The sequence below is a fragment of the Macrotis lagotis genome, chromosome 1, assembly GCF_037893015.1.
Source record: "Macrotis lagotis isolate mMagLag1 chromosome 1, bilby.v1.9.chrom.fasta, whole genome shotgun sequence".
Lineage (NCBI taxonomy): Eukaryota > Metazoa > Chordata > Mammalia > Peramelemorphia > Peramelidae > Macrotis > Macrotis lagotis.
Genome location: NC_133658.1, coordinates 726390666 through 726403252, shown reverse-complemented (window position 1 = coordinate 726403252; position 12587 = coordinate 726390666). Strand labels below are relative to the sequence as shown.

General features: G+C 37.6%; 1 protein-coding gene across 10 annotated transcripts in view; it reads left to right on the top strand.

The window, feature by feature from the left end:
- FRY (FRY microtubule binding protein) overlaps positions 1-12587 on the top strand; it is a 568375-nt gene that overhangs the window by 511550 nt on the left and 44238 nt on the right. For all 10 annotated transcript variants that reach the window (XM_074216094.1, XM_074216087.1, XM_074216086.1 and 7 more), the window contains 3 exons: positions 2502-2663; positions 3704-3778; positions 12193-12363. In XM_074216094.1, the coding sequence (XP_074072195.1) occupies positions 2502-2663; positions 3704-3778; positions 12193-12363 (408 nt within the window). The remainder of the gene's footprint in view (positions 1-2501; positions 2664-3703; positions 3779-12192; positions 12364-12587) is intronic.

Below are 12587 nucleotides of genomic sequence, written 5' to 3'. Positions count from 1 at the left end.
GAAATTTTAAATGTAATATTCAAAGACCAATCTCAGGTTTGGGATTTTCTTAGAAATAAATCAGATCCTTCAGCTAGTATAGAATACCTAATGTTTCTAGTTTCTAAGTCTAAACATAATTTTTTTCATATTTATTTATCTAGGAACTTGATTCAAATTAATTTTTAGCAAACATAATGATACATAGAATTGCAAACCAAGACCCTTCTCCTAATCTCTGGCAATTATGCATTGTCTGTAATATTGATCATCTCAAATTCGGGGATGATTGCCATATGCAGAAATATTATTAATGTCTTTCTATCTGGCAATATTTTCCTTTAAGCTATGGTCAATATGTTGAATTGGCTAGCATTTTAGAAGTATTTTTTAACTACATTCTTCAAGTCAACATAAAAATATCAGAAATATAAATCTATTCAGATTTCTCTGAGCGTAAAGGCATTCTTAATTAGGATTTCAAGTTTATTTCAGATTGGGCTTTCTGACAGTGGTTATTATGTCTTTAAAAATTATTTCAGTATTTTGAAGATAGTTTTGCCTACCACTAAGTGTAAGGCTATTTGTGTATTTGAATTTTTTATGACAGAAATATTAATCAGTCATTTAAGATCATCTATTATGACTTACAAGGAGGGAATATGGCTTAATAGATTGAGTGCTTGCCGTTTTCTCTGTTTAAAAGGTCATGTTGCCCAAAGCATGTATTTATCCAGTATGCCTTCTCTAGAGTCCCAAGAAAGTTCCAGAAGTCTGAAGACTCAGATAGAGAATTAAATGCATCTTCTCATTGACTGAATATTTTTCCTCCTAATGCCCACCTACCACCACACTCTTGCTGACTTAAGTTTTACAGTGTGCCAGCAGACTCCCCAGGGACTCTGAAATGTCTGTACAAATACCTGGCCCTAGCCTCACTCCTGGTTTTGGCAAACTTTGTTCCCTAAAAGACTAAGAACATTGAAAGACTGATGGATAGGGCCACAACCATCCATCCTACACACTGCTGCCAAAGGAATTGATCATGCAGTTCCCCTATCCAGTCAACTGTAGCTTCCCACCACCTCCAGAATAAAAAGTAAACATCTCTATTTAACTTTGAAAACCCTTCACAACCTGGCCCCAAACTGTCTTTCCAACCTCACTAGACCCCATCTTCCCCTCCCACCCTCTCAGCCAAACAGACTTTCTCTCTGTGCCTCTCACACACACACACACACACATCACTTCACCTCCAATTTCCTTTTCATCACCTTTTCATTGGCCTTCTTACATGTCTGAAATGCATTCTTTCCTTTTCCTCAGAGAATCTTTCTTTTCCTTTATAACACAGTTCACACACCATCTTTAGCATGAAACCTTTTCTCATCTCAATTACATGTTTTCTCTTGTAAACTACTTTTATTTCTTGGAAAATGTCGGTACTCATTTCATATTTATATTATTCATTTGTAACATATTATTTATATATGTGTATATACATATGAAAGCTAGACTATATATATCCATAGACATATATATATATATATATATACATATATATACAAAACTAGACATTATATATAAAATATATAGGCACAGAGAAAGGGGGGAGAGAGAGAGAGAATTAAAATGCATTAATGTAGGCTTTTGGAGAGAAAACTGCTAAGCACAGTTCCTGTTCTGTATATGTACTTTAATAAATTCTTGCTGAGTGATTCACTGATTAAGCCAAAACATTTAGGCGGGAAGTATAAGGAACAAAATTTCTTATTCTAACAGTCATAAATTCTTTTGAACTTTAACACTTAAAAACTGACAATCACCTGTGTCCTCCTACATGGATTCGTGTCCCAACCTATACTGTTGTTTTATGGCAAACATTAAAGGAAGAGAGCAATAAGGTTTGGTTTTATTTCTTAAAGAAGGTAGAAAAGATGAAAGAACATTTTGTAAAAACATATACTTCAGGGGGAAAAAAAAGAGTGTCAAATTCTAATATTGGGCTTTTCAAGTCTAATTTTTAAATTTAAGTCCAATCTCTCTTAAGGTCCTACTCAGATTTCTCAGTGTTATGGAAGTGACCCAATATTCTCAGTCTCTGGTCAGTGGTATTAAAACGGAAAGTTATGGGGTTTTTTCATATGTGTTTATGTGTGTGTGTGTGTGATGGGTCTCTCTCTCTCTCTCTCTCTCTCTCTCTCTCTCTCTCTCTCCTTCTAACATATACAACATATATTAGGTCCTAGGAAAAATTTACTTAAATTATGAAAATTTTGGATCATCAGAATGTCAGCCCTTCAGAGACCGACTTCCTTTTGGGGACTTAGTGGTGCTTATGATGATCAATGAAAGATTAGGAGAAGTAGCCATCTGTGAACTTAAAAGGAATTTCCACAGTTATTAGAATATTTAAAAAGTTATTTTAGGGGTCTTTGAGCAGAGCTATTGAGTATTTTATTATTCCTTCAACTTTCTAAGGAAGTGGAGGGATGCATTTATTGTTTGTGCTTTCTTTTAAGACTCCAATTATTGGGAGGCGTTATGATGAGCTTCAGAGTTCTTCTGGTCGAGATGGAAAACCTAGGGCCATGGCAGTCACTCGAAGCACTTCCTCCACTTCATCAGGCTCCAACTCCAATGTCCTTGTTCCTGTGAGCTGGAAAAGACCTCAATACTCTCAGGTAGCCCTTGCACACTCATCTGGGAGGAAACCCTATGGAGAACTCCTGAACCAGAATCCTATATGGGAAGCTGGTTGAATCATTCTGGCTCCCACATACCCCCAAAGATGTCAATATGTCAGTCCCAGACTCATGCCATTGAGCATCCAAGAGGTGAATGGAGTTTAATCCAAATTCATTAGATAAAACTACTACTTATAATCAAAACCATGCTTATTAAGTGTTAACAGTAGAGCTAGACCCCTGGCTCTGAGATGAGAACTAGAGGTACATCATAAAGCTGGTTTTGGAGTCAGAGGAACTAGGTTTAAATCTGTTTTCAGATGCTTCCTATCTGTATAACCCTGAGTCAGCTCCTAACCTCCCTGGACCTAGTTTCCTCATCTGTAAAATGAGGTGATCATTTTTGATGACCTCTGAGGGTCCATTTAACTCTAAATATGTCTGTTATAATCTAAGTTTAGAAAATTTTATCCTAACATCCTCACAATCAGAATGATTCAAGCATTAAAGGATATATGTTAGGAGAAAGTCCCCTCAGGAGAACTGTGGCATTAGGAAAGTGTGGGAGTACTGTTAACTCAGATGACCTGTCTTCAATCTTAATAACAAGCAAAGGAATGACCAATAAGCCTGAGAGAAGCAGTATAATAGATTATAGAGTTTCTTAGTGTCCCCTAGAGATCACAGTTTTCCTCCTACTCCCCAAGTGAGAAGATCAGATAGAGGCTTGTACCACTTGTACCATGCAGTACCGTTTTGGGAAGCGTTAGAGTTGTATATAATTTTCCTTGAGGTTGGAGGAACTTAATATGGTTTAGAAAAACAATAAGGGATTTCCTGCATTGTATAGCAAAAGGTACCATGAGAAACTTAGGTATCTATTGATGTTGAGGGTTATTAGACAATAAAATAGATTTCCAAGGGATATTTTAGACTCTCCTTTGAGAGATCCCTGGGGTCAATTCTCTTTGGGAAAGGGGTATGACTTGGAATGTGTAATCCTATGAAAAAACTTACTTTACTCATTTATTTTCCAGAAAAGGACAAAGGAGAAACTGGTTCATGTACTTACTCTGTGTGGCCAAGAAGTGGGGTTAAGCAAAAACCCTTCAGTAAGTCCTTCTTTATTGTTTTCTTTGGGACTAGAAAACTAAAGGAATTTGATATGATTTAAAGACTTTGATCACTTGTCCAAGTTTTAGCGTCTGATATAGTCCCTAGATGATAGCCCCTGCAGCCTTTCAACTCCAAACGACTGTTTTTAATCTGCCCTATTTTAGAAATAACCAAACATGGTAAATAGTTTCCTCATACCCCTGGGGACAGGTCCCCATTGCTTCTAATTTCACAAGCTCCTTAAACTCTTATTCAGTGTGAAGAGACTGCCTTACAAAAATACCTGCCCACAAAATATTCATCATCTCTGCTCCCATTGGAGTTACTTCTGCACAAATGCAGCTCTTACCATGCCATATCTTCATTTCCAATATACAATCAACAAAGGTAAATATGAGACAACATAGTATTCCTTATATAATAATCTACCAATATTAACTCTCTAAGATTCTTCCATTCAACAAACATAACTTTAAAAGCCTTCTGAGGGGTGGCTAGGTGGCACAGTGGGTAGAGCACCGGCCCTAGAGTCAGGAGTACCTGAGTTCAAATCCAGCCTCAGACACTTAATAAGTACCCAGCTGTGTGGCCTTGGGCAAGCCATTTAACCCCATTGCCTTGCAAAAAAACCTAAAAAAAGAAAAAGGCCTTCTGTGAGCCTTCTATCCCATTCAATTACCATTTCATTCTTCCTTCTTCATTGCCGAACGTCTTTTAAAAAGCAGATTGTCCCTATTGGCACCATACCCATTCTTTCTTCTCAGACCCTTGCAATATAGTCTCCAACCTTACCACTATATTAAAATTATTTCTTGGGCAGCTAGGTGGTGCAGTGAATACAGCACCAGCCCTGGAGTCAGGAGGACCTGAGTTCAAATCCAGCCTCAGACACTTAATAATTACCTAGCTGGGTGACCTTGAACAATTCACTTAACCCCGTTGCCTTAACAAAAAAAAATATTCCCCAAATGGTTATTCCTCAGTTCCCTTCTTTCTTTACCTTTACATTTTATTATAGTATCAATAATTTAGCATTGTAAGGGACTGTAGACTATATGGTTGTTCCAGAATCAAAACTGTGACCCAGAATGGTCAAAGTACTTGCCCAGGGTAACAGAAGTACTGAGTAGTACTAAAACCAGGTCAGCTGACTCCAAAGTCAATATGTTTCCTACTATATTGACCATTCCTGCCTAGATTAGCTCTCTTCCCTTAACTTCTCAGATAAAACATTCTTCTATCTCCTAGAATTTCCTTTCTTCACCTCCTTCAGCATTCTTTTTCATGTCTTCTTAGTACTTATGCTCCCCAAATTCTATCTTTGACTCTCTTCTTTCCCTTGACAAACTCATTCATTCTCATGGATTCAATGATGACATTAAAGATGCTTCTTTATCTCTATGTCTTCGTCTCTCCTGTGTTCCAGACCCAGATATCCAAATATGTATGTGGCATCTCCATTTGGGTGTCCCATAAACACTTCAAATTTGAAATCTCTAAAAATTAATATATTATCTTTCAATAAAAGTCCATTCTCCCTTCTAACTTCATAATTTTTTGTTTGTTTGTGATTTGCCCAAGGTCACATAGCTAGGCAATTATTAAGTGCCTGAGGTTGAATTCGAACTCAGGTCCTCCTGACTCTAGGACTGGTGCTTTATTCATTACACCACCTAACTACCCCTCAACTTCAAGTTTCTGTCAATGACACCATCTTCCACTTAACCAATCAGTCAATCAGCAAGCATTTCTTAACCAACTACTACATGCCAGTTACTAGTAAGTACTGGAAATATAAAGGAAAGATTCAGTTACCCAGGCTCCAAACCTCACAATCATCTGTTTCCCTCTCTTTCACCTCTCTCATCCAACAAGTTGTCAAGTACAGTGATTCTATGAGGACAGCATTACTCATATCTACCTCCCCTCCTTTCTTTTTACTGATTCCATCTTAGAACAGAACTTTATAAGCACCTACCTAGACTATTGCAGGGACTGGTTAACTGCTCTTTCTTCCTCTTATCTCTTTCTCCTCCATGCTATCTATCAATCCTGCCAAATTACTCTTCCTTATTTATTAATCTCGTTATACCAATTATCTGCTTAAAACCCTTCATTGTCTTCTTATTGCTTAAGCAACTAAAGTTCAAACCACTTCATTTGGAATTCAAAACCCTCCACAATCTGGCACCTCTCTTCCTTTCCATCTTTATTCATATTATTATCCTTTATACCCTTTACTTTTTAGTAATTGAAATCCACCCAAACTGAATCACCATGTCTGTCTGTCTGTCTGTCTGTCTCTCTCTCTCTCTCTCTCTCTCTCTCTCTCCCCCCCCTCTCTCTCCTTCTTCTGCTCTCTCTCCCCTTATAACCTCTTAAACACTTTCATTCCCATTTCTTTGCCTTCGTCTATGATTTTGCCCTATCTGAAATGCCTTCCTTCTACTCTTATCCTGTTCTTCCACTACTTGAAATTCTTAAACCCATCTCAAAGGCCACCTCCTCCATGAAGCCTTCACAGATCCTCTCAGTTTGTAAGGATCTTTTCCCCTTAAGGCTGTAGTCTTAAAACCACAAAGACATCTTACTTTATCTGCACATCTCTCTTTTTTTCTCATTTTTAACATTTTATTTGTTTTCCAATTATATACAATAGTAATATGTACCCATCATTTTTTCAAGGCTCTGAATTCTACAATTCCCCCCTCCCACCCCCAGCAGAAGGCTGTCTGATAGTTTCTACATTGTTTCCATGCCATACATTGATGTAAGCTGAATGTGTTATAAGAGTAAACATAAACCCCCTCCCCCCCCCCCAAGAAGATGAGAAACCTCAAGAATAGAAAGAGAGAAAAAAAATAATACTTCAGTCTGTGTTCAAATTTCAGTGTTTCTGTCTCTGGGGTGAGTTGCTTTCTTTATCATAAGTCCACCAGAGAAGTTGTTTCATTATTTTTCCCACAGTTGCTATTACTAGCTGTACCTCCATTCTCTTTCTCCCCACTCTCATTCTACTCTCTCTCTCTCCTTTCATCCTGGCCCTGTCCAAAAGTGTGTTGCTTCTGAGTACCCTTTCCTTCGATCTTCTGTCTCTTCTATCACCTATTTCCCCCTTCCCTCCCCCCACCCATTCCTCCTTATCCCATGCCTTTCTTCTCATTTTTCTCTAGGGTAAGATAGATTTCCTCACCCTATTAAGTGTGTATGTTATTTCCTCTCTGAGCCATTTCTGATGAGAGTGAAGGCTCACTCATTCCCTCATTCCCTTTGCCTTCCCCCTTTCCACTCCATTGAAAAAGCTTTTTCTTGACTATTATGTGAAATTTCTTAGTTTCTTCTTCATCTCCTTTTCCTTCCTCCCAGTACTTTCCTTTATCACCCATTGACTCCATCTTTTTACTATATTATACCATTATATTCTGCTCCTTCCTATGTCCTGTCTATATATGCTCCTTCTACCAGCTCTTATAAATAAGAAAGTTCATATGAGTTATCAATATCTTCTTTCCATGCAGGAATACAAACAGTTCAATATCATTAAGTTCTTACAGTCCTTCACTTCCACTCCCTCTATAGTTCACCAGAGTCCTGTACTTGGAGATCAAACTTTCTGTTCATCTCTGGTTGTTTCAGTAGGAAAGTTTGAAAGTCCCCTGTTTCATTGAAAATCCATCTTTCTCCCCTGAAAGAAGATGTTCAGTTTTGCTGGGTAGTTGATTCTCGGTTGTAAACTAAGATTTTTGCCTTCCAGAATATCATATTCCAATCCCTACAAGCCCTTAATTTAGATGCTGCCAGATCCTGTGTAATCCTGACTGGAGCCTTTGTAGTTGAATTGTTTGTTTCTGGCAGCTTTTAGAAATTTTTCTTTGATTTGGGAGTTTTGGAATTTGGCTATAATATTCCTGGAAGCTTTTCTTTTGGGATCTCTTTCAGGAGGTGACCATCAATTTCTATTTCACCCTCTGCTTCTAGGATCTCAGGGCAATTTTGCTGTATTATTTCTTGAAAAATGAAGTCTTGGCTCTTCTGTTGGTCATGGCTTTCAGATATCTCAATAATTTTTAAATTATTTCTTCTGGAGCTGTTTTCGAGGTTGATTTTTTTTCCAATATTACATTTTACATTTTCTTCTAAGTTTTGACTTTTTTTTGGAAGAGTTTTATTTCTTCTTGCAAAGTAATAAGCTTCCTTTAATTCCATTCTGCATTTGAAGGAGTTATTTTCTTCAGAGAGCTTTTTTATCTCCTTTTCCAGCTAGCCAATTCTGCTTTTTAAGGCATTCTTCTCCTCATTCGCCTTTTGTTTTGCTTTTTCCATTAGGTCTAAACTGGTTTTTAACATATTATTTTCTTCAGTGTTTTTTGTATTATTTTGATTTGGTTTTCATGATTTTTCTGCATTGCTCTCATTTCTCCTCCCAATTTTTCCTCCATCTCCCTTAATTGCTTTTGAAAGTCTTTTTTGAGCTCATCCATAATCTGAGCCCATTTTCTATTTCTCTTGGAGATTTTGGATAAGGAAGCTTCGATTTTTGTCATCATCTGAGTATGTGTTTTGATCTTCCATGTGACTAAAGTAATTATGGTCAGATTCTTCTTTTTCTGTTGTTCACTCATTTCCTCAGCCCAAGACAGCATTTACAAGTCTTTGGGGGTTTTTTTTGGGGGGGGACACCCCACTGGGACCTTTATTCCTCCAAGGTCTTATGCTCTGTTGTTTGTGATTTGATATGTAGATGGACTATACTTCCCTCTTCCCTGGAGCTATAAGGAAAATCCAGCTATCTTAGTATGGAAGCTCAAACTGCAACCTGGGTCTGAGTGTAGGCAAACAACAGAGTCCTACCACAAGCAAGAGCAATCTCTGCAGACTTGCCTTACTCTCTCTGGGTGTGCAGGCTGCTTTCTCCAGATTCTCGTTGCAGATTCTGTGGCTGGTGCTTCCTCATTCCAGTCATTCTGGAGTAGCAGAGTTCTCTCCCCGCCCCTTCAAGCTGTTGTAGGTGATCTCTGGGCTGGACTGGGCTGCGCTACACCATGGATTTTTTCCAACCCCCAGTCCTGGTGAAACATACCTTTCCCGCGGAACTTCGAAGTTATCTTGGACTGGGAAAATGTATCACTCAGTCTTTTTGTGGGTTCTGCCCCTCTAAATTTTGGCTAGAGTCATCATTTGTGGAGTTTGGGGGGAAGGAGTTCCCGGGGAAATACTGCCTTCACACTGCCATCTTGGCTCCGCCCCCTGCACTTCTCTTAATGTACTCCTCATACATTAACTTGTAATTGTATTCCCTATACTGGAATGTTTAAATTCTGTAAGGGTAGGAATTGTGCCTTGCACTGTCATTTTTAATCTTCTCAAATCCCTAGCAAAGTGCTGTGCATTCATTCATCCATTCATTCAGCTAAAATTATTAATCATCTACCAAATGCAAGAAGAAAATGGTTTAGGGGAGAGTACTGAACACAGTCAAGACTGAACTTGGTTTGAATCCTGCCTTTTATAGCTAGGTGAATGTGATCAAATCACTTAAACTCTCTGATCCTCAGTTTCTCTGTCAAGTGAATAGGTTGATACCTATATTATACCTGTCTCATGGGGTTTTATAATTTTCATGATATAATTATATTGAATTAAATTTATCAAAAAAAAATTAAGTTTACATTTTCCAGATTAAGAACTCTTCAAGGTTGATTGACAGTTCTATCATCAAAACACTTTGGTCAGTTTTCAGCAAGCACTTGGTAGAGTTTAATATTCTCTACAGTGGTAATTATGATTTTTAAGTTCTGGAAATATAAAGATTTATTGAATGGCATGACCCTTTTCCTTAAGAAGCTTACATTCAGGAGCGGCTAGGTGGCATAGTGGATAAAGCACGGGCCTTGGAGTCAGTAGTACCTGGGTTCAAATCCAGTCTCAGACACTTAATAATTACCTAGCTGTGTCACCTTAGGCAAGCCACTTAACTCTGTTTGCCTTGCAAAAACCTAAAAAAAAAAAAAAGCTTACATTCTCTGGACATTAGAAACACTAAATAAATATTTGCTGAATTATTAAATGTATAGAAGTAAAGAAAATTAACCACCTATCTACTCATTTACTACTTTAAAATATATATCTCTACTGGTAGATGTTTTAAGTATTATACGCAATGAGGAAGCAGCTGCAAATTTATGACATTTGTATGATTAACAGATTGTGTTAGTAGCCAAAACAATTAAAATTAACAAGGACCAGATCCACAGGGTATACTTAAGTCATTTATTCCCTGGGAAGCAAGAGAAACTGCATGGTTCAGTGCTAAACTAAGAGTCAGGGGACCAGGTTCAAATTCAGATGCATATTTTAGGCACTTGTTAAATACCTCCTAATATACAAAGGACTTTGGAATTTGGGCAGCCCAGAGTAAAACAAAAAAACAGTCCTTGACAGAAAGAATCTTATATTCTAATAATGCCTCAAAGTATCCTCAACACTAACTATTAATTTTTCTTTTGAGACAAATAACATATGCTCAAAAAGATTACTTGCTTGAAGATCTGAATTCCAGTTCTTTTTATCATTGTTGACTTGCCCTTCCCCAGTATTCTTTGCCTTCATTTTCCCATATGCAAGCCATGTACCAAAACCATGTACCAATAATATTAAATCAATCGGTTAACTAATAAACATTTATTAAATATCTACTATGTGATAGGCATTAGGCTATTTGCTGAGGATACAAAAAAAAAGACAAAAGAAGCCCCTGCCCTCAAGGAGCTTACACTCTAATGGGGGGGGGGACAACATACAAAGAAATATATATATATCAAATTATATACCAAATAAATAGAAAATAGAGGGAAAGCATTAGAATTAAGAGGGGTTTGAAGGTTTCCTGTAGAAGATGGGTTTTAGTTGGGATTTAAAGTAAGCCAATGGATAAGAAGCTTCCTCCTGTCTTATCTTTGGGTATTAGAACATAAACTCCCCAAGAATAGAAACCATGTTGTTTTTTTGTATTTGTATCCTCAGTACTTAGCATAGTATCTGGAACATAGACTGTATTTAATAATTCCTCTGTCTAAATGAAGTAATAGGCAAGAGCAGTCTTAAACTCCCCAGAATAAAAGTGTTGATGTCATGTCATTTCCAAAAGCACACTTCATCTGTAACAACTGTCTAAGAGATGTGCTTTATATTATTATTATTATTATATGTTTTATTAATGTCATTCAGTCATTTGTTATATCCAACTGTTGGTGATCCTGTTTCAGGTTTCTTGGCCGAGATACTAGAGTGGTTTGCCATTTCCTTCTCTAGGTCATTTTTCAGATGAGGAAACTGAGGCAAACAAGGTGAAGTGACTTGCTCAGGATCACATAGTTAATAAGTGTCTGAGGCTAGAATTGAACTGAAGTCTTCCTGACTTCAGACTCAGTACCACCTAGCAGTTCATTTTATGAATAATTACTCATTTTTTCCCCCAGGAAAAAAAAAGCAAACTACAAATGTTGAGGAGAAAATAATGTGGACTTCAATTAAATTATAACCTGTATTCAGTCTGTAGAAGGTGGTCACATGAATCATTTAGAGTACCTTGTCAAGTGATGTATGTGTATATTTTCAAGGCTATATTAAAAATGTGTTAAAATTCTAAATTCTAAAAATATTTTCAACTTCAGTGAGATAAGAGCTTGAGACCAAATTAGGGTCATCTATAATATTCACAAAGTAAACAACCAGGGGGCAGCTAACCACCTAGCTAGCAGCTAGGTGGCGCAATGAATACAGCATTGACCCTGGGAGTCAGGAAGATCTGAGTTCAAATCCAGTCTCAGATACATAACAATTACCTAGCTGTGTGACCTTGAGCAGGTCACTTAACCCTACTGCCTTGTTAAAATAAAAAGTAAATAACCATTTACTCTTATACCTATTACATTCCAGGTAAAAAATATTTACTGAGTGTTTGCTAGGTACTAGTAATAGTGTAGTCATATTTCCTGGCATCTTCTAGTGCCTGGCTAAAAGCTAATCCTTTCTGAATGGGTTAAATTCTTTGCTCTTGCCGTTAGTTCATTTTGCAATAACATTGCCTGGTCTGACAGTAGCTCTTAGAATTTCATTCCTATAAATATATTATTATACCTAACATTTAGACATTGTCCCATTTGCAGCCATTAGGAGGTAGCCAACTATTGGACAGATTCCTGCAGCATGAAGTTTTGTCTTTGTACAAGTCTAATCTGAAGGAACCTGTCCAACATAAATAAGGGAAGAACACACGCTAAAAATACTCATTTAAGGAATTAGGTGTGTACTGGAAATACAGGCTTCTGAAAAATCAGTTACAGTTTCTAATAACAGAAACAAGTGGAGGGAGGACTGCTTGTCATAGATGTAATCTTTTGATTCCTAGGTGATTTTTTCCTCGTGTGGAGATCTGGACCTTCTAGAGCACCAGACAAGCCTAGTATCTTCTGAAGACGGCACCAGAGAGCAGGAGAACATGGACGACACCAACAGTGAGCAACAGTTTAGAGTCTTCAGAGACTTTGATTTCCTAGATGTGGAGCTGGAAGATGGAGAGGTACAGTATATTCTCCATGAAAATAACCCACTTCAGCTTTTTCTTTGGCTAAAGGTACAGTTTGCTTTCCCCCTTCTTCCTTGCCTAAGAAATAGGGAGCTCTTTGTAACAGGGAAGTTCAGTTGCCAAGCTGGAAACTTAAATTCAAACCAAGGTATTCACAGCATTAGTGCTGTAGCCCAGCCCTAGCCAAAATTTGCCACACCCTACCCCTCTGTCTGAGC